This window comes from Centruroides sculpturatus, unplaced genomic scaffold, assembly GCF_000671375.1.
Source record: "Centruroides sculpturatus isolate CEXI.00-Female unplaced genomic scaffold, Cexi_2.0 scaffold237, whole genome shotgun sequence".
Classification (NCBI taxonomy): Eukaryota; Metazoa; Arthropoda; class Arachnida; order Scorpiones; family Buthidae; genus Centruroides; species Centruroides sculpturatus.
In genome coordinates, this window is record NW_019384532.1 from 174,634 (window position 1) to 201,071 (window position 26,438).

General features: G+C 25.6%; 3 protein-coding genes across 3 annotated transcripts in view; 1 reads left to right on the forward strand and 2 right to left on the reverse strand.

The window, feature by feature from the left end:
* LOC111623063 (solute carrier organic anion transporter family member 4C1-like) overlaps nt 1–1,076 on the reverse strand; it is a 4,306-nt gene extending 3,230 nt beyond the window's left edge. Inside the window, exon 1 of the mRNA XM_023365545.1 lies at nt 293–1,076. Coding sequence (XP_023221313.1) covers nt 293–974 — 682 coding nt within the window. The 5' untranslated portion in view covers nt 975–1,076. The remainder of the gene's footprint in view (nt 1–292) is intronic.
* Nucleotides 1–7,621, forward strand: part of LOC111623080 — a 36,374-nt gene extending 28,753 nt beyond the window's left edge. Inside the window, 8 exon segments of the mRNA XM_023365564.1 lie at nt 4,000–4,692; nt 4,794–4,880; nt 4,953–5,138; nt 5,285–5,449; nt 5,515–5,710; nt 5,798–6,196; nt 6,935–6,999; nt 7,070–7,621. Coding sequence (XP_023221332.1) covers nt 4,000–4,692; nt 4,794–4,880; nt 4,953–5,138; nt 5,285–5,449; nt 5,515–5,710; nt 5,798–6,196; nt 6,935–6,999; nt 7,070–7,392 — 2,114 coding nt within the window. The 3' untranslated portion in view covers nt 7,393–7,621.
* A 2,337-nt stretch (nt 7,622–9,958) lies between these two features.
* On the reverse strand, nt 9,959–17,741 carry LOC111623065 (solute carrier organic anion transporter family member 2A1-like). The gene is made up of 9 exons (XM_023365547.1): nt 16,827–17,741; nt 16,634–16,720; nt 14,589–14,774; nt 14,355–14,519; nt 14,081–14,276; nt 11,558–11,702; nt 11,148–11,323; nt 10,398–10,462; nt 9,959–10,314 (listed from the first exon to the last, which is right to left on the reverse strand). The coding sequence occupies exons 1-9, from the start codon at nt 17,497–17,499 to the stop codon at nt 10,019–10,021; spliced, it is 1,989 nt and encodes a 662-aa protein (XP_023221315.1). The 5' UTR covers nt 17,500–17,741; the 3' UTR covers nt 9,959–10,018.
* Between the last annotated feature and the right edge of the window lie 8,697 nt (nt 17,742–26,438).

The following is a 26,438-nucleotide window of genomic DNA, read 5'->3' on the forward strand; positions in this document are numbered from 1 at the left end:
AAAATAAAAAAAAAAATATATATATATATATATTAAGGAATTATTTTAAACAAATTTCGAACAAAATTTCAACAATTTTAGTGAAAAAGTTTATCGTTAAATCTATTCAATCTATCATCTCTAAATCCTAAAAACCATTAACATAACATCAATATAAAATTTATTTAGTTGCTTTTATAAGTTTAAAATAATAATATTGATAAATTTAAAATATAAATTTTATTAATAATTAAATTTAATTTAAGACTAATTAACTTGGAAATTAAATTTAGAAAGACATGCATTTCCTTACCGAAATATAAAGAATCCTTCTTTTTGACATTGTCACTCAAGTATGGTGTTCCAAGAGCATAAAACACAGTCGATCCAATTCCTTCAAGAAAACTTGCCAAGAAAAATATTACCACTACTGATTCAGTTGTAAAATGATTTATTTTATTGCAATTTTCACTTCTTTGAGGATTTGCTTCACATAAATCATAATCAGTTAAGTCATACGCAGAATAAGAAGAGTTTCCTGAATTTAACATGAAGGTACCTTTACCATAAATGAAATAAGGGAAAATACTCATAAAACAACTAACAACTGTAACCATGGTACTTCCGGCGATCCATTTCGGACGATGATTTTTTACTTCAAAGAAATTAATTACCAGACAAATCAATATAGGACTAATATTGTTGGCAATCAGAATGGAAGTACTAATTCTACTCTTGAAAGAAAATCTTTTTTCTAAAGTTGTTATAATGCCAATGAAATAAGTAAAATATGCACCTTGTAGGATACTCAAAATACAATAGATGACGATGTAATGCTGTTGCGTCGCAAACCATTGTAACCATTTTGGTTTCCAAGTTCCAATTCCGCAAGTTGTTTCGTTGCGTTTCGTTTCTCGAGTTTCGAAATTTTCGGCATCTGTCGTAGGTACAGTTACAAATTCATTTTGAGAAACACACGGCTTTGCTGTTTCCATATTTGTAGATTTTCGTGATTTTTTTTCACAAATTACATGAAGTAAGCCATTACTTTTATCGACTCAGCAATATTATCAGTTGAACTGACAATACGTGGAGAGATTGTCTAGTTCAAAGTCTTTTTGCGCATATATTGATAAATTCTGATATGAATAAATTGCTAAGATTTTACTGTTAGATGAAATAAATATATCCGAAATCACTATAATTTCATTGCCAAAATTCGTAGTAAATGATAGTTGCGTGTTATCAAACGGATGTAACTTCTTCAATTACTGTAATGCCGCCATATTTATATACTTTAAACTTTATATACAATTGATATAATTTTTAAAATATAATAATATATCAATGAATATAATTATGAATATAGAAATTAATTTTTTTTACTTATTTTAACAGTAAATATTTTAAAAAATAATAATTTTTGATGTTTATTACTATGCAAAAATTCAACTCTTAGCGTCATCTGTTGATAAACAGATAAACTAAATTTTAAAATAAACACATGATATCATGTGACTATTTAAAATGTTTCATTGCTCGTTTCACTAACCTTAATACATCGTACAATTAATTAAAAAATTTAAATTTTAATTCTTGTACAGTAAAAACTGAATTTATTTAAGCTTTTGTAATAATCCAAGAGGAGTAATTTTAATAATTTTATGTTTAGCAATTATTTTTATTATAGATAATAAAACATTACCAGACAATTTGATTATTGCGAAAATAATAAACAATGGAATCTGAACGCAATTTAGTGAAGAATCAAGATCGTTGACTTTCATTATGACAGTGATTCTTCTGTTCTATGTATTATCCATATTTATGGGGCAAGAGCCTTGGTATATTTGGTATATTATTATATAGCTTTTTTTAAAATAAAAAAAAATGAATAGAAAAGAAAATAATAAAACAATCATATTAAAAATAAAATTATATTTATTCTAAATTACTAACAAAAGTATTAAAACGTTTTATATTTTTTTGAGTCTTGATTATAAATTTTTTTTTTAATGTTAAAAATATCCTTAAAATAAGAAATTATATAAAAATAATTATTATTACAAATTGAATAAAGTAAATAATAGTAATTATATTTTATTTTTCATTTTCTTCTATACATAACTTATTTCACTACAGGATAAATATAAAAAAAATAGAGATTTAAATAAACACAGAATGAATGAATGAATACAATTATAAATTATTATTGCTAGAAAATTTGAATAAAATTAAATTAAACTTAGAGAAAATTTAGAATTTAAATTTATAATTTATTTAGTGAATAAAATTTAAAGTTACACAATATATTCTTTATAGAAAATCACGGACTTTGCTAAGATTTAACCTTTGTCATTTCTTTAGTTATCATGAATTATCTTATTTATATTTTTATAATGTTTTATTGTTTGCTGACTTGTTATCTCTCCTTTATCGTTAGATTCAACAAATACATGTTTATTTTTTTTTATTTAAGACTATTTTATACAGTGTATAAAAAGATTTTTATTTATTTTAAAATTAATTTTAAAATTATAATAAAACAGCCAATTTGTGCAAATTATATCAAATTATTTAAATTTAAATTAGATAATGTGTATTATTGTAAGATAATTATAAAATTATTACGTACCTAAGCAAATATTAACAATTCAGATTAAACTACAATAGTATTACACATACTGTACATTCTCGTCGTGAGATTTTTTCATTAAATATTCATAACTTTGATTAGTTTCAACATATTTAAAATGCTAATAAATTAATTTTATATTTTAATGATGTTTTAACAATGTTAAATTATGAAAAAAAATAATTTCAAAACATGTTTATTTGATTTTTTTATTAAATTATAACTTTTAAAAACAGACATTTTGCTATTCAGAAAATAAATTTTTCAATTTATTTATTGTTTTATATCAGTAGAAAATTTGTTTTATTTAACGCTATACTGTACATTTTTAAAGTATTATTATTTATTGATATTGTTACATAAAGCTTTAAAATAAATTTAAAGAGAGACACATCACATAAATTTATATTATAAATTGCAAACAACAGTATTAGTATTAAATGAATAAACTTGGGTAACTAAATAAACTTACTTAATTACTTAACTCGTGTATAACTTTAATCTTCTTTAAAGATAATTAAGAAAATGATACTGATAATGAACAAAACCTAAATTTATCTCCACCACTTCAGCTAGATTAATGGATAATTTTTTTATTATTCGATTTTATATTTTATAATTTAATTACTATCAATTTTTAATTTTTCAGAGAAAAATTAACAATAATTAATTATATAAATAGTAACAAAAATATATTTTTAAAATTTTTAAGTTTTTTAGCTGATATTGGTTAATTATGTTTTATTTTTTGGTTTCTTTAGTCTTTTCTTGTTGAAAAAAGTTAATGAGTTCGAAAACTTGTTAACTTTTTTTTAACGAATTATTACATAAAAGCAATATGCCTACATCAATAGCGTCATATTTCTGCACACAACTTCTATTTGTCTGTGTCTATCATATAAACATCCATTTATTATTTACATTCCATTAAGTCTAGATAAAACATGTATAACTAATAACAGATTTTAATATTTACACAACGAAGATTATATAAAATTCATTAATTGAAAAACCTATTAAAAATGATCTTAAAAACTTTAAGCAATTTTCCATTATATAAAAGTTTAATCCTGCATCTATTACATTTAAATTTTATTATTAAAATATATACATAAAAAATAAGAATTATATTTTAATGTTATAAAATATAGTTTTAAATTAAAATTAAACGTGTAAATTGGTTTATATTTAATTATTATTATTATTATTATTATTATTATTATACATCGTATTTAATTCGATAGGCATGGCGTTTAAAGATTATTCGTTCGATTATTTAATAATACTTTGAACTATTTGCGTAGAAAGTTGTCTTTAATTTATCGGACCTATAGTTTATGTTACTCCAGTTCTAATCAATTAAATCAGTAAATGTTTATCGAAAGCGAGATATTTTCAGTTTTGGAAGAGATTCAGTACTAAAGCTATGCATAATAACGTTAAATCTGCAAATTTGAATCATAATTTTACACTGGTACCTGAAAAGGAAGTTTCGGAAAATGGCGAAGATACTAAATGTGGGATTGGTAGTTGCAAACCGAATTGGATACAGAAACTCGCAAATCCAAAAATATATTTAGTGAATTTTTGTATATTGGGTGTTCTTCAAGGCGCTTATTTTACATATTTTGTTGGTGTCGTTACTACTTTAGAAAAGAGATATGCTTTCGAAAGTAAAGTAAGTGGAGTTATTATGATCGCAGATAATATAAGCCCTATTATAATTAGTTTGTTAATTGGATATTTTGGGGGGAAAGCTCATAGACCTCGATGGATCGCTAGTGGTATGCTGATAGTCATAATAAGTTGTTTTCTAAGTGCACTTCCATATTTTATTTATGGACCGGCTACCCATTTGTTAACCAAGTCCGAATTGTTGGAAAAACCTAAACACGAATTCTGTAATTCTGTCAATAGAATAGATTGTGAGGATGCTAAACTTTCGGCAACTATACCTGCTGTATCCATATTTTTTGTTGCAAGTTTTATCAATGGATTTGGTTATACGGCATTTTATACCATTGGAACACCCTATCTGGATGATAATGTTAAAAAGAAGAACTCGCCTTTATATTTTAGTAAGTAAAGCTTAAAATTATTTGTAATTGAGGTCACGATTATACAGTTCTATAACAATTTAATTTAGATTGTTCATAGATTAATGAAATAAATATTTTAGGTGCAATGTTCGCTTTGAGAATTTTCGGCCCATCTCTAGGATTTCTATTATCTTCTTTTTGCCTGAGATATTATGAAAATCCATTTTGTAAGTAAATTGTGAAAATTTTATATATTCGTAACGCTATTAAATTTATATAAAAAAATAAACTATTGATAGATGATCCAGGATTTTCCCATAATGATCCAAGATGGATTGGAGCTTGGTGGATCGGTTTTCTAATATTAGGAGTTCTTCTTCTTGTAGTTAGTATCCCTATGTTTATGTTTCCCAGAGTATTACCCGGATCACCAGAATCAACCAAACAGGAAATTGCAAAAAATACAAAGCTACCAAAATTTAAAGGTGAGCTGTCATTTAAACTAGAAAAGAATATCAATGGATTTTTTGCCGTTGGATACATTCAGTAGAAAGTAAACAGGGGAATGCTCGTTGCCAACATATAAAACTCTTGCAATATTAAATATTATATTATAAAATTTATATTTTAGATATGCCCGCAGCTTTGATGAAATTAATTAAAAACAAAATATTAGTTTGTGTGATCATAGCAGCAACGTTACAAATTAATGGACACTTAGGGTATTTCGTTTTCATGCCGAAATATATGGAATCTCAGTATCGACAATCAGCATCTAGCGCGAGTCTTTTCTCAGGTAAATCGGGTCTTTAACATTATTTTATAAATAAATATAGCTTATAATGAATTTATCAATGTCAGGATCGACTAGCATTATTGCTATGGTAATAGGAATATTACTAGGAGGTGCAGTTATAAGGAAATTTCAACCAAGAGCTCGTTATCTAACAGCATATATGATATTTGTTGATATTTTTGCCATGTTTGGTCTACTTATTAACATGTTAATCGGATGTTCACCACCTACGATGAGTGGCACTACACAAATTAATAAAGAGTAAGTAGGCTAATTATTAATTTTAATATGAAACAATATATTTAAAGAACAATTTCGAAATGTATATTAATCCTTGAGTGACTATAGGATCGAACTTTATAACGAATGCAACGCTAATTGTGGTTGCACCCGCCATATATTTGAACCCGTTTGTGGATATGACAATCAGTCGACTTTCTTTTCTCCTTGTTTCGCGGGATGTACTGGAATTAATGACACATTAGGGTCAAATGTAAGTACAGAATTGATTAATTGAATTTACTCATAATACTTTCTAAATCTAAGACTCTAAATTTTGTTACAGATATTTACAAATTGTAGTTGTGCTTACAATAGTTCTGGTTATCTACCATCTCGAATTGAAAATGTCAATGGAGGGTACTGTTTTCTAGACTGCAATATGTTCCTTCCATATATTATAATATTAAGTTTTAGTAAGTTTATAGCTTCTACGGGTCGAGTTGGAAGTGCTATAATTACTTTGAGGTACTTTATTTTATATTTATTTCTANTTTTGGTATGCTGGTCATTTCACGGTATAATATGGTATAAGCGTATAGCTTATTAATATATGAAAAAAAATTATAAATGTCTCACTTTGATAGGTATTTATATATTCTTTTCGTGTTGCTATATTGAGAATTATTACTGTAGCCTTGAAGAGTTTATTTGTGATTATTTCATATTGAATTTTCTTCCTTAAAAGCTGTACTTCAAAATCTACTTTAATTTTGTGCTTTCTGGAAATAAATTGCTGAAATTTTCTATTATTGTTTGATAATCTGGAAATGTTATATTTTAAATAACCTTAATTAATATGATAATGAGTAAAATATTACAAATATACTTTAAAAATTGCAATATTGAAGACAAATACAAAGTAAATTATTTGTAGGTCTTCATATAAATTATTTTCATATCTAGGATCACAATTAAAACACTAGTGAAGTTGACCTTTTTATATATATTTGTGAGTGGAGGTGTGTGTGTGTGTGTACACTCATCTCCACTCAGAAATATGTAAATATAAGGATTGAACTACATGTAAAGTTATAGAAACAAGTATGCATAAGATGTTCTTCTGGCATACTTGTTTCTGGATATGAAAAAAAAGACATCTGTATGACATTTGAAATATTTTATATTTATTTCTAATATTGTTAATAATCTTAAATTGGGTTACATATTTATAAATTCATTTAGGCCTATATAAAATACTTTCAGATGTGTGAATCCAGAAGAAAAAAGTTTTGCCTTGGGAGCTATGGGAACAATATTGTCAGCATTTGGTGAGTGTTAATAATTTTTTCAAAACAAATTTACTAAATTCCGATTAATTATTAACTTTTAAAATTTCAGCATTTATTCCATATCCGTTAATTTATGGTGCCTTAACGGACGAAGCTTGTGTGGTATGGGAAGAGAGTTGTGGTAAAACTGGTAATTGTTGGTTATACGATACTAAAAAATTCAGGTATTATCTTCACGGAGCCACTATATTATTAAATGGAGGTGGCATAATATTCCATATTGCTATTTTCTTTATGAGTGATAGACTTAGAGATTTATATAATGATGAAGAGAAAGAAAATGAAATTAATAAAGAAAATGACATTGCTGTACCAGCGCTTATGAATCCAGACCTGAAAAGGTCCTTAATTGATATGAGAACAACGGTTTAATGTATGATATTTAAGATATTTTATTTTTTACTTCGAGATAGTCTTTCCAATGTAAATAAATAAATATATAGGCCTATATAAAAGTTATTTTTTGAGATTCGTCTTGTACCATTTTAAAAGTTGTGTATTTGACTCACATAGAAAAATATCCCTAAATACTATGGAATCAAGAAATTTTTAAGGATATTTTTTTCATATAATAATAAGTGTAAATTCATACGAAATTGTAATTTTAATTAAAAACATGTTTTTAGTCTTTGTTTTGATAATTATTGAGTGCGAATATGATTTGTAAATGAAAAATATTAACATATTATGTAAACTAATATGTAATAAAATATTAAATTATAAAAATATGATGTTTATTGTTTAAAATTCATTATAAGATAATACATAGTAAACAGCGTTTGAAATCTAAATTTTAATAAGCTATATATTGTTCTTAATAATAATTTATAAAAACAATGTATAAGAATTTATGATAAAAATATTAATAATATATATACTAGAAATTATCTGTAGTTAATCAGATGGAGTATCATTAAAACGAAATATAATTTCATGAATAAATATTGTTATTTTACACAATTTAAAGAGGTCATTGAAATATTTTATTTAAACAAACGATATTTCAAAAAGAGTAAAATTAGGACAAAATGTTAATATTTTAAATAATCATGTAACATAATGATAATTTATAATAATAAATAAAAGATTGAAACGTCGATCAAATACCAGTGTAAGAAATCTGCTATCATTTAATATGACTTATGTAAAGTTATGTTAAATGATCATATTTATTTGAAATAGACAAATATGAAGAAATATTATATGCTGGTGCCATTTTAAAAAAATATTTTATTGAATAAATACACTTTCTCTTAAATATCAATTTAACCAAATCACGTTTTGTAGCATTACAATGCCATAAATTGTAAATACAACCACAGATTTTTTGTATTTTTCTTAGTATAATGAGTTTCTAGTAATGTTTTGAAGTTGTGTACATCAGTAAAGCCTCTTCGAGACTTTCTGGTAGTTTTCTGTAATGACATCATGAAACATTTCTCAGATAATCAGAAAGGTTGATAAATAATAGTAAATGAGCTCAGTAGAATTAGAAATAACTGCATTTGCTGTCAAATTAGAGTCATACCAACCTACAATAACTCGTGAGATACGTCTAATCTTGAAGCAAACGTTCATAATATTGTATTATTGGATAGGCAAGCCTATCTCATCAATGTGTCAAAGCACAATGTTTCAGTAACGTTACATATAAGATTGTCTGTTATAAATATATCTCCAAGCTTCTAAAATATCTGAAGAAATTAATTAACAAATTTAATTATTGTTTTTCTATAACAGCAAGCTTTATGGACAGATAATCTATTGTTTTCGGTTAAATTTCTTTGAAGTTAATGGAAGAGTGAGCTCAAATATTCAACTGTGTATCTGTCTTTTAATTTTTTCTTTCATATTTTTTGTTTTTAATATAATTTCGCAAAATTTTAAAAGCAAAACCTTATTATAATACTAAATTCCTTTGCTAAATCGGATAATTTTGTTTCAATTTAGTGTCGTATGTAATTTTCAGCAATAAAAACTTTCTAGTTTATAGATGGGTCACTGTGAAAAACTTTCATTCAAATTTGTGAAATTTTATAAGCGTGTAGTTTATAACTACACCTACATCTTATTTACGTTCATTAGAAAGTTCTATAAGTGATATCGATATAATTATATAACAAGTACAGTACATGTACATATAAAACTGAATTAGATTATATTGTGTAACATTACATAAATTTATTATATAAATAGACTTAATTAACGATTTATTTATTTTAGTATATTTTTCATTATTAACGAGCAAAATCTAGTTAAATTATGGATTTAACTAGATTTTGCTCGTTAATTCTTTTCAGATGTACATATCTTCATTAATGTATTTTACAACAATAAAATAATTTTTAACATGTTATTTAATAAAATAATTTTAAAGTAAAAATAAAATAAAAAAGAATTGCCTTAAATATCTGAAAATATATAAGCATAGTAAGATTAGAGACGCATTTCTTATATCTTTATTCATGATTAAAAATTAAATAATAGAATCAGAAGTTAATCGATTACTTTAATAAACTCGATCCTTCTTGTAACTATAAGTACACAAACGTTTATGGATTAACTTCAGACTTTGACTCATAAACTTTGGTTATAAATCAGAGGAAATTTTTTCAAGTAATAAAAATTGGTAATTTTAGGCAATCACGTCTTTATTTTTCTTTATATTTTACCAGAATAGAACCTTCAACAGTTTAAATATACTTTATTATTACGAACACTTTTATATTCATTAAAATAATTTAATGGACTTATTATAAATTTTTGGTATTATATAAATACTAACAACACACCTTTTCTATAAATATTAACTAATAAAAAAATATAGAATTTTCAAATTTACATAATAAAATACAAAAATATAAATATTTTTCTGTTAAGTAAGAGAAAAAATAGTAACATTTTTCATAATCAATTATGAAAAATGTGTTATATTGTTATATAACATTTATATATGATTAATAATAATATAATTGAATTTGAAGTAAGTTGGGTGTTGTTACGTTGCTGATGCTACATTTTTTAAAGAATTTGACAAATGTTTTATATTTATAGTCTCCTTTTCGCCTTCTTTTTCATCTTCATAAAAGTTTTTCAATCGATGACTCAAACAGAAGATTCCTATATGAAAAAAGTTTCCTGCCAACAAAAGTGTGATACCCAATCCATGTAAGTAATATCGAAATTTATCTGTGTCGTAAAGCCAACAGTTTCCAGTCTTGCCACAATTTTCCTCCCATACTATACAGGCAGAATCGGTTATGGCCCCAAATATCAGTGGATACGGTATAAAAGCTAAGAAAAAAAGATAATAATATACATTTAAAACTATTTTCTTTATTTAAACAATATATCAGAAGAAGATTTATTATATTTACCAAAAGCTGACAATGCTGCACCAATCGTTCCCAAAGCCATACTTTTATCTTGTGGATTTACGCATCTAAAATTTAATCATAATAATGCAAATTCTGTTAGAATAGAAGACGTTTTATTTATTATTTAGAAATAATAAAAAGATACTAAAATATGATTATGTCAACTAGAAATTTACTAGAAAAGTATAAAATCCCAGATTTAGCAAAAGAGGATTACTATTATTATTTTTTCCTCTTTCATAAAAGAAATTTACTTATATAATCTATAAAAGTTTTCAATTTTACATAAAAAGTATAAAATGCATATTGCTAAATTAAAAATAAATGATTAATTAATAATTATAATCGGATTATTAATTAAAGAAACTAATTAATAAATATATTAACTCAACTTTGAACTTTAATCTTTAGAGATACATTTTCTAGCTGTATAAGCACCAACTCAGTTTTTTTCCCTCTCAAACTAAATATTAAATATTACTAACTCGAAAACAACTTAAAGCCTATGAGAGTAATCTTATCTTTATAATTATATTCTAAAACTATATTTAAACTAATTAATGGTTAACAATGACCATAAACTATCTCATTACTGTGTATTAAATTAAATCTCTGATCTATTTTAGTAGCTGTTATTGAATATTATGTTTATATCAGCAACAAAGTTATATAAATTCTTATAATTTATGTAACTTTGTTGCTAAATTTCTCATATTTTATCAATTAAATAGAACTGTCATATTTATTTACCTTAATAAAATTAAACTGTTTCCAACTCGAGAAGTTGAAGCCATGAACTTGCTTAAACTCAAAACAATCATATAGGGTAGAAACATATTGCAATCTAGAGGGCAATATCCTCCAGTAACGTCAGTAGTAAATGTATCACCAGTTCCATTAAAAATGCAGCTGCAGTTGGTAAATAGCTACAGATTATACAACAAAATTAATCGTAATAAAATCATTTTCGATGCATTGATCTATTTAAATTACTTAATTAAGCTAGAACTCGTTTTATTTCGAATGGAGTGACGATTTTTTACTTACACCCAACTACAACGTGATTATTTACAGTTTTGTTTTTTAAATATAAAACTTATAAATATTTAAGAATTGATATTATTTTTTTCATTAAAAAATTACTTTATTAAAATACTAACATCGTTTCCTGAAGTATCATTCAATCCAGTGCAACCAGCAAAACATGGAGAGAAGTAAGTAGATTTTCCATCCATACTGCAAACTGGTTCAAATATTCTTTTAGTGCAACCACATCCAGAATTACATTCATTATAAAGTTCTAATCTGTAAGAATAATAAATTACCTTATAATTTGGTTTGACTATTACATAAATTGTTGTTATTAATCAATACGAACAAATACACATGTACTGTACAGACACCATATATGTAACTATATATTTCTCTTATCCTTGAACTTTCTTTTGGGTTGTGGACGTAAACATCCATCATATTTATAGATATAAATTAAGTATTGAGTATCAGTCTACTTATTTCAATTCTAGTACACTGAACTATTGACATTATATTTATTTGAATTTCTTACTGTATTAATAGTTTTCTAAACAACAAGAAAGTTCTCATAAGTTGTTATAAATTTATTAATTCTGAATTTAAATAAAAAGAAAACTTCTTACATAAAAAGCTGTTTTGACATAAAAACAATAATTTAATAAAAAATTAATTTATTTCTAAAGAAGTTTTTAATAATATTTTGTTATCTAAAGAAAGAAAGAAACCTCTTCACATATTTAAATTTTAATAAATCAGTTAAAAATATTCATTTTTTATCGTTTAAATTTGCATTGATTTAAAAATTTGAAAACAATTAAACATTCTTATTTTTTACTTCTATTAAATACAGTATTTTAATAGATATAGAAGCTAAGTTCAACTGACGAATTACACAATAATCACACACAGTAAACCTGCAAAAACCGGAACTCGATGAGACTATCTCTTTTTTTCGTGTCTCACAGGTTTTCTGCCATTGACAGGATATAATCTTACCATCTTTCTACTGCGCTCTATTGCCTATACAAATGCTACGGAAATGTTTTTTTACGATTTACATTTTATTCAAATTGCACTTGTTATAGATGTCTGCATATATTGTATAGATTTTACAAACAAATAAATGAGCAAAATTCACTTTTTAATAAAACATTTTAACGTTTGCTTAGTTGTCTTTAGTTTTTTTTAATGAAGTTATTTAAACGAATTTCTACGTCCGTGGCCTGAAAAATTCTTCTTTAGCTTTTTCAAATTCCTTCAAAGCCTTTATATAGTTGAGAACTTGTGTTTGATTTAAAGGCTTAGGGTTTTCTATTAGCTAGTCTTTTTTTTTATCATAGTCGTCGTCTTGTTTGCTTGTCCATAATTTCGTGAAGGTTTCTACCATTAATTTCTGTGAAAAAAATACACAAGCATAGAAGAACGACACAAAAGAAAATGGAAGCATGCTTTGAAACTCTCTATCGAAAAATAATTTTTTCCTGATAGATGGAACTGCACTGGAATTATAGAACACGAATTTCCGGCTTTTGCGTTTATGCTTTCCTGCATTTGGGTTGCAATAGCACGAATCTTCCACTCCGTTCGCGTCTCACAGATTCCGGCTTTCAGAGAACATTTTTTTTAGGTTAATGCAATCGTTTTACTGAAAAATATTTGAATTTTTCACCTATGAAAGATTTCTTACTCAGCTTCCGCTTTCGCAGGTTTTATTGCATTTTCCAAATCGTGAGAAAACAATTAATATTAATTACATCTAAAGTGTATTATGTAATTGCTAAAATGGATTAATAAAATTGCTGATATACATCAGAAAAAGCAAGAAAAATGAAAAAAAGAAAATATAGCAGATGTTCGTTAATACGGGACAGTATAATCCGGAATTCTTCAAAAAGTAGCTGATAATTCGGAATTATTCGATAATAATCATGCGTACTAATATGCCGCAAATTGGAATTTATTTAGACACATGATGCAAAAATGCATATTACAATATATAAACATGAATCATTGTGAATGTTGATTTTGTGCAATAATATGCTCATTAACGTTTTTGCAGTTTTATCAATCAATCATAACACAACTGATTAAAGAGCGTGCGTAAACAAATCAGAAGCACACAGAAGAGTGCACTAGTTGAAATGTAAAGCAATTTTTGCGACAAATATACATTGAAGTATGCATATCAAAAGTACAATGCATTTAGCCTATCGAATTTTGCGAAAACACAAAAACATTCGATAATTCGGTACCAGTCTGGTCTCTCAGATGCCGAATTGACGAACTTCCGTATTAAAACAATGAGTATTTAATAATTTAAAAAGAAAAACAGTATGTTGCAAATAAAAATAAAACCATATTCCATTGTATATTTACTTTGACTTTCTTTATCCAAACCACTTTAGTAAAGAAAATAAATTTACTAAGATTTTATTGATCTTATCAAAGCTTACAATTCTATTATTTATATTTTATTTTAAAAATTATAAACGATTTGTTTATTTTACNATTATTTAAAGTTTATATAATTTAATTGTACACGAATACATTAGATTTATATCTTTATCTCTCTTCTATAAGTTAAAAGCTTTTTATTTTTATTATTTCTGCAGAACCAATAAGGGATGAAAGATTCGTTAGATACTTACTCGTCACCTGTAAATGCTGTTCCTGTCATCTCAGTTTGCGGACACCCGAGAAACATCGAAGCGAGAAACCCAAACACACCGAAAAAATCGATAAAAACCATATAAGCCGTCAAGTAACGAGGTTCTGGTCTTAGTTTTTTTATAACTATTCCTCCTATCATTATACCTATCAGAACAGCAATTACGGGTACCGATCCTAAAATATTAAACAATAATAATTTTAAAAATGAGTTTAGAAAAATTGCTTGTCTTCAATTTTTTTTAAAATACTAACCTGTAAAGAAATTAGCTTTTGATGAAGATTGTCGAAATTGCGTTTCTATATATTTTGGCATAAAAACGAAATATCCGGCTACACCATTAATATGCAAAATTGCGGCGATTAATATAAACATGTAAATTGGATTTTTTGCTAGCATCCATAGGGATTTTGGCAAATCTATAAAAATCTATCTAGTGTAAGTTTATTTATATTAGATGGTTTTAATAATTGTGAACATAAAATTACCTTTAAATTTCGGCATTTCGTTCCTCAATTCTTTTTCATTTTCTACTGGAATGGGAGCATTCGGTAACCTTCGAGGGAAAAAGAACATTGGAATGCTAAATATCACAATTAAAGCACTCAATATGAGAAAACCCATCCACCAAGCTCCTACCCATCGCGGATCATCTTCAGTAAATCCAGGATCAACTGAAACAATATTTATTCTTTCTTAAATATTCAAGAATCAAATCAAGATATTACCTAATTTTCTTTACTTCAAAAATAATTATAACTATAATAAAGCATATAATACAAACAAAGCTATAATTAATAGTAAATAACAATAATAATAATCAATAAGCAAATAGGTTAGTTTAATTCTAAATAAAAGGAACATAAATATTTCATTACAATTATATCTAATTTACGCTCTGTTGAATAATTATTATTACTTTACACTCGTGTCCTCAATTTCGACCCATAAATATTTATAAGATGTTATGTAAAAAGGTAAGGAATCTTAATTGAGGTCATTCGTAATTACCAGTGTGTTGTTTCGTTATGTTCAAACTAAAATATCCTTAATTTTATACGAAAAATTTTAAAGTTTTATCATTGTTTTAAATTATTGTCGAGCGTAGATATATCTATCTAATGCTATCGACCGCTAGAAACTGAATCAAGAGTGTCAAAGTCATGGCAAGTTCAGTCAGGAAAAAATAATATTAAAGGCCGAGTTAAAATTTTGGCTGCGAGTCAAGAATAATCTAACGAAAGTTGATGTATAAAAAAATATTTTTGATAGACTGCATCGATAATGTTCGAGAAGTAAAACAAAATTTTCATATAAGTTAATTTATTAAATATGTTATTATTAAAATAATATTAAAAAATATATTTATCTATTGATTCAGGACAATTTTTATATAAAAAGATGTTTACCAAAATTATATTTTTGATGGCTGAATTTTACTGTTATTTCGATATCAGCCATAAAATTGATAACCCATCTAAAAAGAAATGTCAAAGATTGTTTAAATAAAAACCCGAAATGATTATAATTTAAGTTTTTAAATCTATTTTTATACACAAAAATTATATTGATAAAAAATATTATATATGTGTATGCGTTTATTAGTTAACTTTTTCCTTAGGCTACTGAGCTATATAACAATATATTATGTTATAATAGATATTACATATTAATTAATATTAATTACCATATCAGAAATTATATAAAACTTATTATATAATAAGCAGACAAAAAAAGCATGTATATATATTTTAATATAATTTAATATAGCTCACTTAGTAGCCATAGGGAAGAGTTAACATGGGCATATACACAATAGTCTTTTTATATTAATATAACTTTTGTTTATTTTGTATAAATTATATTTTGTATTTGGACGTTATCAAAGCGTGAATAAAAGACAAATGATAAAAATGATACAAAAGAAATGACAAAAAAAACATGTTTTACTTATTTTTGAATTATTTTAGATAAAATTGAATTCACTACTTGTAATAATTTAAGAATTTTTTTTTATTTTTATCTGAATGTAAATTCTTATTTGTCCATCTGACAGATTATATCTGCTATAATAACGTTTAAAATTTTAGTTATATTTAATTGCTCGTTTTTCTACGAAGTTTCGTTGCTGCATTTAATTGTCGTTCTGCTATTGTTATATCTTTACAATACGATTTCCATGACCTTGCACACAAATTTATAAATAGGAGTTTCCTGGAACTCCCTGTTGTATCCTTTACTATTAAATTAATAATAGAAAAATATCTAACTTGCCTTATATATAAAATTATTTCCATATTTATAAATATTCATGAAATATAAATAGCGTTTATTTTGTGAATATATTGTCAAATTTAAGCGTATAATTAAATTAATCTGAAGTACAAGCACACTATCATAACTTATATAATAGATATATTATTCGTCATAAATATATTTCTATAACTTTCTTTACAATTGAATGAGTTTTATAATATCCTTTGGAGATATAATTTAAGGCAAACTTATATAATAATTCAATACTCTCACTCACAAAACGGGTCTTCGTAATATCGAAGAGAGAAAGACGAAATTAAAAATCCAAGTGCTGGTCCAAATATCCTTAAAGCGGACATACTAGCTAAAAATAAATATATTTAATATTGTACTTTCAAGATTATTTTATATTATTTAATCTACAGTTGCAAATTTATTCTATAAACTTATTATAGCATTCTATTACTCACCTAAATATACTGGAGAATCCTTCTTATCTACATTATCATCTAGGTATGGTGTTCCAACTGCAAAAAATGCAGTGTAACCAAAACCGCATAAAAAATTCGCTACAAATATAATTGATATTGCTGGTATAGTTGGCGATACTTCTTCTTTTTTGCAATGTTCATTTGATTCTGGATCACAATATTCATATTTAGGTTTAACGAGTTCGTTAGGATCCTTTGTTATTAAATGAAGAGCAGGACCGTAGATGAAATAAGGCAAAGCACACATGAAACAACTGAGTGCCACAATTAGCATACCAGCAGCTATCCATCTAGGTCTGTGAGCACGTCCTCCGAAATAACCAATCAGTACACTAATTATGATCGGACTAAAATTATCAGCGATCATAAGAAATCCACTTATCCTACTATCGAAGGCATAACGCTTCTCTAGAGTAGAAAGGGAACCTACGAAGCAGGTAAAATATGCAGCTTCTACTATACCCAATAAACAATAATTAATGAGGTAAGCCTTAGAATTTGCAAAACGTTGTAACCATCTTGGTTTACATTTGCCTAAGCCACATAAGGTATCGTCATTTTCGGATTCGGCAACGTCTTCAGATAAAGATTCAAAAGTTGGCACAGCACAAAACTCAATTTCGGAATTTTTTATTTTCTTCGTGTTTGTCATTGTGATACAATTATTCGAAATATAAATTATTTGAATTAGAAAAGCAATTTATTTTAAACTGATAGCACTCACATGACATAAATTGATGAAATGAATCAATCAAATCTTCTGAATATATCTTATCGTCCATTTACAGACAAACGTTTTAATCTTAAAATTTATAATAATATAGTTCAACAGCTTTCTATAATCGAATATTGTGCAACGTAGAAACCGACTTACAATATCTTCGTAATAATATTAAAATATTCCTTATCCATCACTTAAGCACTTTCTATACCAATACATACATTTATCGGCATCCTATACTTGACTCTTTTATACGATGTCGAATTTCCTGATTATCTCACTATTGCTTCCTTTTCTTACTTGCCATTAACAATATTCTAGTAACTTTTATTAAATATTCTCCAATAAAAAATTTATATTATTAATGTTAGAAAATTTAATAATTCTCTAGCGTAATTTAGTATAATAATTACAATTGGCTAGTTATAATTATTGTAAACAAAGTAAAGAGGATTTATTAAGATAACTAATAAAAAAATTAAAAAGCAAAGTCCACAGATAAATTTTAATTTGATCTCTTTTGAACGAGTATATTTGCAATACATGCAATTATTAAATAATTGCTACTAATTACTAATGGATTATTAATTAACAACTTATAAATTAAATAAGCTATTAATTAATTAAATTTATTTTTAGTTACGTCTATTAATAATTTTCTATTTTGTATAAAACATCGCTAACCAATAACTAGCAAATTTATATATTTTATAAGTCTGACTCTAAAGCATTCGACATCATATTTCATAATGTAATATTGAATTGATTATTTTACAAATATTGATAATAGTACATTATGAAATATAATGATAATTGTATAAATTTAAAAATGTTTATGTAAAAATAAAAGCATGTTACTACGTGAAATAGAATTTCCCTTAGTTTTCAAGAAAATGTAGCGTAATTACATCTTAGTAGAAGTTTGGAGCTGTTTTTTTGCAACAGGCATGAAATTGTAGTAAATTTTCTGTAATATATTTACTATTAGTTTTATCATCATTACATAAATGAATCTTTTTAGAGTCTTAAATAATTTTTTTTTTTTTTTTAATCTCTGTTGAAGATCCATATCGAGATCGAGCCTGATTTTGTATCATTGCTGTTATGTCACTGAGTACGAGTGATGGGTGAGGAGTCAGCAAGAGATGTAAACACGATAATTTCATAATTTGTTATTGAATTAAATCTTTTATTTCGTCAAGTAATTATCATTTATTTAAACAGTTTTTTTTCCGTTTTAGAATTAATTCCTTTATAATTAATTAAAACGAATTTAAATAACAGTAGAATTTAATAAGGTAAATAAATTTTTAACAGACTAACAGATATATATACCGTATATAAATGTGCTACTTTGTTTACAGAATCGATTTTTCATTCTACTCATTCGTTATTTTAAATAATATATAAAAATATATTATTTAAAATAACGAATGAGTAGAATGAAAAATCGATTGTTCGTGTTCATTCAAAAAATCGTGTTTACGTGTCTTGCTGACTCCTCACCCAGCACTCGTACTCAGTGACGTAACAGCAATGGCACAAAATCAGGCTCGATTTCAATATGGATCTTCAACAGATTTAAAAAAAAAAAAAAAAAAAAAAACATTATTTAAGACTCTAAAAAGATTCATTTATGTAATGATGATAAAATTTTAATTTTTGTATGTACAATTTTGTTCTTTACAATACTAAAAATAGGTAATAACACGGGGGGCCCGGATTTTGTCTAAAATTACACAATCGTTCATACTAATTTCTCATCCGTTCAGGAACGAAATAAACTTTAATTTTGCATTTTACTTGACTCTTTTTGCCATTAGGAACATGACTGTTTTAATAGATGTTACGTCAGATAATAATGGGAAATTAATAGAATACTTTAACAAGAATATTAATTATTTTTTCAATTAACCAATGAAAATAGTGTATTAAGATTATTATCGACCATATTTGAAAATAATTGTAATGATATTAATGTTGTTATTATTAATGTTAAGTGATATAATCAATTTAACCACTTGACTATTTCCATAATTAGGTTAGATAAAGAAGTCAAAGAGTGTTCTTTTGATATTAAAACATGATAAAATTTAACAAAAGAAAAGTGGGTTATTGTTTGATAAACGTCTTATTGCACTCGTACTGTAATATTTATCATTATCATTTAAAGAAGTTTAAGATAAAAAATTGAAGTTTTTACTTAAAATGTAATTGAATTATAAGAAAAAAAATTCCAACAACAAGTTACACGACTGTCCCGGAGAAAGAGTTAAAATTGTGTGGCGCCATCTGTTATGACGTTTGATTTAAAAACTTTTTATTTTGTTAAGTATTATAAAATGGCAAAACGTTTAATTTCGAGAGTAGAGATGAGTTTCATAAAAATATTTTAAATGTTAATAACGAGTAAAATCTTCATTAAGTCCGATCTTACTCGAGATACGACACACTTCCCTCTTCTATTTCCCCACCTTTAACTAACAAAATTTAATAGCAACAATCCTCCTAATACACAAACCTCTCCTGCATTTCAGAAATTTTTGAGAAAAGGCACAGTAGTTATTAAGCTTTAAACTGGATGAACAAAACCGTGTCCACCATATTAACATCCATACATACAGAAAAAAATTCCTAATTTTTTCCTTTTTTTTTTAATTTTCATCTCTCGACGGTTCAAGGTCCCCTGAGTCCAAAATGTAAAAATATTGAAGGTAAGTCAGTTTTTGACCGATCACCATACTTATCCTCTGCTATATATATAATATCCGAAAAAAGTAATTGCTATATATTATATTATTTTAAAATAAAATTGGAAATAAGTATAATTTTTGAATATTAAAATTACATTTTCTTCCTATACAATCAGATAAAATTAAGAACAAAATATGCATTAAGATTTCAGAAAATAATTCTGAAAGAAAATTAATTTATATTCTTACATTTTTAAGAAAAAAATATGAAAATAATTCTAATTCTTTAGTACTATCTGATAAGACAATTTACTAATTATGTGTATAAATTTACATAGCATTAATAAGAAATAAAACAGAATACTGAATAAAAAAACATTATTATCGAAAATACGTCATTTTCCTACTGATTTCTGACAGAATATTTTTATTTAATTCATTATCTTATATTAAAAACAATAATTTAATAAAAAATTAATTTATTTCTAAAGAAGTTTTTAATAATATTTTGTTATCTAAAGAAAGAAAGAAACCTCTTCACATATTTAAATTTTAATAAATCAGTTAAAAATATTCATTTTTTATCGTTTAAATTTGCATTGATTTAAAAATTTGAAAACAATTAAACATTCTTATTTTTTACTTCTATTAAATACAGTATTTTAATAGATATAGAAGCTAAGTTCAACTGACGAATTACACAATAATCACACACAGTAAACCTGCAAAAACCGGAACTCGATGAGACTATCTCTTTTTTTCGTGTCTCACAGGTTTTCTGCCATTGACAGGATATAATCTTACCATCTTTCTACTGCGCTCTATTGCCTATACAAATGCTACGGAAATGTTTTTTTTTTACGATTTACATTTTATTCAAATTGCACTTGTTATAGATGTCTGCATATATTGTATAGATTTTACAAACAAATAAATGAGCAAAATTCACTTTTTAATAAAACATTTTAACGTTTGCTTAGTTGTCTTTAGTTTTTTTTAATGAAGTTATTTAAACGAATTTCTACGTCCGTGGCCTGAAAAATTCTTCTTTAGCTTTTTCAAATTCCTTCAAAGCCTTTATATAGTTGAGAACTTGTGTTTGATTTAAAGGCTTAGGGTTTTCTATTAGCTAGTCTTTTTTTTTATCATAGTCGTCGTCTTGTTTGCTTGTCCATAATTTCGTGAAGGTTTCTACCATTAATTTCTGTGAAAAAAATACACAAGCATAGAAGAACGACACAAAAGAAAATGGAAGCATGCTTTGAAACTCTCTATCGAAAAATAATTTTTTCCTGATAGATGGAACTGCACTGGAATTATAGAACACGAATTTCCGGCTTTTGCGTTTATGCTTTCCTGCATTTGGGTTGCAATAGCACGAATCTTCCACTCCGTTCGCGTCTCACAGATTCCGGCTTTCAGAGAACATTTTTTTTAGGTTAATGCAATCGTTTTACTGAAAAATATTTGAATTTTTCACCTATGAAAGATTTCTTACTCAGCTTCCGCTTTCGCAGGTTTTATTGCATTTTCCAAATCGTGAGAAAACAATTAATATTAATTATATCTAAAGTGTATTATTAATTGCTAAAATGGATTAATAAAATTGCTCATATACATCAGAAAAAGCAAGAAAAATGAAAAAAAGAAAATATAGCAGATGTTCGTTAATACGGGACAGTATAATCCGGAATTCTTCAAAAAGTAGCTGATAATTCGGAATTATTCGATAATAATCATGCGTACTAATATGCCGCAAATTGGAATTTATTTAGACACATGATGCAAAAATGCATATTACAATATATAAACATGAATCATTGTGAATGTTGATTTTGTGCAATAATATGCTCATTAACGTTTTTGCAGTTTTATCAATCAATCATAACACAACTGATTAAAGAGCGTGCGTAAACAAATCAGAAGCACACAGAAGAGTGCACTAGTTGAAATGTAAAGCAATTTTTGCGACAAATATACATTGAAGTATGCATATCAAAAGTACAATGCATTTAGCCTATCGAATTTTGCGAAAACACAAAAACATTCGATAATTCGGTACCAGTCTGGTCTCTCAGATGCCGAATTGACGAACTTCCGTATTAAAACAATGAGTATTTAATAATTTAAAAAGAAAAACAGTATGTTGCAAATAAAAATAAAACCATATTCCATTGTATATTTACTTTGACTTTCTTTATCCAAACCACTTTAGTAAAGAAAATAAATTTACTAAGATTTTATTGATCTTATCAAAGCTTACAATTCTATTATTTATATTTTATTTTAAAAATTATAAACGATTTGTTTATTTTACAGATTAATACTTTTAAAGCTAAAAACTTTTATTTTTAAACGAGTAAAAAGTGCAATTGGTAAATTACAAACACTTTCTCACACGAAGACTAGTTATAATGTAAATTTTTAATTACAATAATTTCATTTTATTTTTAATTTATTTCATAAATAATATATAAAGAATTTCCAAATTCAAATAAATAAATTTCGGCCATTTGGTAATTTATTTAATTGAAGTTATTCAAATAAAAATAATTTTAGAAGAGGTAGAAAAATATTGAAAGCGATGCCTTCAATGTCATAGTATTAAAATTAAACAATATTAAAGTCATTAAATTAAGTTATTTATTAAATATGGATATAAAAATGTTTACTTTTATTTTTATTAAATTAAAATCTTAAGCGTTTTTCTATAATAATTTAGCTTATTTCGCTAATGATTATATTCCTAAGTAAGTAATGATCATATTTGAATTTTTTACATAAGTTATCATTCCTAAGTAAAATTCAAAGAACGGTAATATTGTAATAAACAGAAAAAAACCTCATCTACTTTTCATTAGAGAGATACCGAGGCTCTAATAGATATACTATTGAAAGATGTAAAAATATCATATATGTATAGAATCATGTATTAATAAATATATTTTCATTAAGATGAAATATTAAAAAGATAAATAATTAAAATATATAATTACTTAAGAAAGCGATGTTACAATAAAGAAATGAAAATTATAAACTATGTAATATGGATTTTGTTTATTTTGCAAAGACGTTGGTATTGTAGATATACTTCTAGAATATGCTGATATAAAAGTAAAACTTCATAGAAAATTAGTACAATCAATGACAGAAAAGTTACACCACCAACTAGAGTTGTCTAATTATTACCAAACTGGACATACATCTTTGTCTCACGTCAAACAGATGTGTAAATGATTACAGTTGTGGTCCGATCACACGTCAGGTAATGTTATTTAAAACAGCTATCCCAGTATCTTATAAACTAAACATAAATAATTTATTTTTATTTAAAAATATTTAAAAAAAATGTTTTTACCAACGTAGAAATTTCGAAAATTTCAATATTTTTTTTCAGGAGATTGAATAACTTCATCGTCTAGAAGAAGTAATCAACAGCAAGATGTTCACAAAAATAAATAAATAAATAAAAATAAAATATAATAAAACATTTAGAAATCAAAAGAGAATTGGTAGAATGTTTGACTTTATTCTATTGTCACTATAAATTTATCCTTAAGCAATACTTGAAGAAATAAAAAGCTCGTCAACCGTCTAAAGATGAAAGGATATAAAATTTGATTTAGGAATAGTTTCGTTATAGTCATAATTAGAAGCTTGCTGACAAACTTTGAAGTTTTCAATAAACTCAGATAATTGGAATTGAATGTACTTGTTATCCACTACATTCTTTTTAAAATATCAATAAAATGCACAGAGATTTTCAAGTTATTTACAACCATTTTGTTCTTAATAAATTAGATAATATTATTGTATTTAATTCTTCGATTATATTGTAAAAACCAATTAATTTTTTGTCATTATCATAATGATAAAAAGACCTATTTTTATTTGGATTAGAAAAATATTGAATCAAAATGATTTAAAAATTTTATATACATTTTAATTTAGTAAAGACTGGATTATAAAAGTTATTAAAGATTATAATGTTAATTTGTAAAATATGATAAATTCTTTATTAATTATCAGTTAAAAAGAATTAAAATAAACAGAAAAGAAACACTTCAGTTAGAAGGTCACTCTTATTTATTTTTATTTTTGGCTATTCACGCCCTAAGGGCATTAAGAAGGCCTTTTTTCCCCATACCGATGGTGGATTCGTCCAGTCCTACGATGGAGACGAGCGGCTGGTGAAAAAATGTATTTGCTGGGCCCCAGAGCAAATACAGCAAACTCTTGAAAGAACTATATGATTGGAACGTAAGTTGCGACATTTTTTTTCAAGTGTATTAAGAGTTCGTATTGAATAACGTCAAATGAAAAAATTAAAAGACAGTAGAGATGTTAATATCATAAAAGAATATTAACATATTTTTAAGTATTTAGACGATATTAATTAGTTATTTGATATATTTTTCGTTCTTTATTCAGTTTTATATAATTTTTTATTAAACTTAATTTTCCATTTTGATACGAGTATTAATTTTCTGTTTGGACTACAATTTGAAAAAATTTTAGACCTATAAATTCCCACTGTCGTCCGTCTATATCTCTGTTTTAATCTCGAGAATGGGATTAGATAAATGAAAGTCGAGAAATTATAAAAAGCTTAGAGGCAGGAGGCTCCAATTAACTAAATACGATCATTCGATGAAACCAGAAGTCACGTTATTTCGATTCAAAAATTTCCCCTAAAAGGAGTTACATAGATGACCGGCACGACTCAATTGCTAAAGGAAAAGTATGATGTACAGGTGCAAAACACTACTAATTTGATGGTGGAGAGCATATATTTTAAATTAAATAAATTAATAAATATGGTTAAAAATTGCATCCCGGCATTGTGGCGATTTCACAATAAAATGCTCGTCATGATTGATTTTTTTCTTGCTCCTTTTCCGAAGTGATGTTTATATATACGTATAAGGAAAACCAGGGCAAATGAAGGTTTTAAGGGTTATAAAATAGTGAAGGATTGGTTGAAAATGAACAAGTTTATTTTTAACTACTTGACAACATATTTCTTTTAAAAAGTTTACACAATTTTTTAAGCTCGAAAACACTAAGTGAAAACAAAAAGAAATAAATATAATAATTCACTAATGTGTACAGAAATTTACTCAATATTTTAATCCATTGCTTGTTACAAATTTCATTACAAAAATAAAATAAAAAACAAAAACTAACTAAAGACAAAATTATTAGACCACCTTGTTTAAGATCTAGTTGGGCCTCCTTTTGCTTTCAAAACAACCTTGATCCATAGTAACATTTGTTACATTAAATGTTGGCACTCCTCAGGAGATATTTCAGACCAGGATCGTTCAATTGCGTTTTTCACCAACTAACTCACACCTCTAAGGATGAGATGGTGATTTAACAGAAAATGATATTTTGTTTTTTCAAATCTGTTTTCCGAAAAACACTATTGTGTTGCTCGTTATTGTGTTGTTTTTAATTTTTTATATTTTGTTTATATTTTAAATTTAATTTCTTNATTTAATATAGCTCACTTAGTAGCCATAGGGAAGAGTTAACATGGGCATATACACAATAGTCTTTTTATATTAATATAACTTTTGTTTATTTTGTATAAATTATATTTTGTATTTGGACGTTATCAAAGCGTGAATAAAAGACAAATGATAAAAATGATACAAAAGAAATGACAAAAAAAACATGTTTTACTTATTTTTGAATTATTTTAGATAAAATTGAATTCACTACTTGTAATAATTTAAGAATTTTTTTTTATTTTTATCTGAATGTAAATTCTTATTTGTCCATCTGACAGATTATATCTGCTATAATAACGTTTAAAATTTTAGTTATATTTAATTGCTCGTTTTTCTACGAAGTTTCGTTGCTGCATTTAATTGTCGTTCTGCTATTGTTATATCTTTACAATACGATTTCCATGACCTTGCACACAAATTTATAAATAGGAGTTTCCTGGAACTCCCTGTTGTATCCTTTACTATTAAATTAATAATAGAAAAATATCTAACTTGCCTTATATATAAAATTATTTCCATATTTATAAATATTCATGAAATATAAATAGCGTTTATTTTGTGAATATATTGTCAAATTTAAGCGTATAATTAAATTAATCTGAAGTACAAGCACACTATCATAACTTATATAATAGATATATTATTCGTCATAAATATATTT

Bases quoted from the DNA above. Each gene is read 5' to 3' on its own strand.
- LOC111623065 (XM_023365547.1), bottom strand. From the start codon at position 17,499: ATGACAAACACGAAGAAAATAAAAAATTCCGAAATTGAGTTTTGTGCT. The intron at 11,703-14,080 runs GTAAGTATCTAA...TTATTCTTACAG, and splicing joins ACAGCATTTACAGGTGACGA to ATTAGAACTTTATAATGAAT. The intron at 10,315-10,397 runs GTAAATATAATA...TTTTTTTCTTAG, and splicing joins TGCAGCATTGTCAGCTTTTG to CTTTTATACCGTATCCACTG.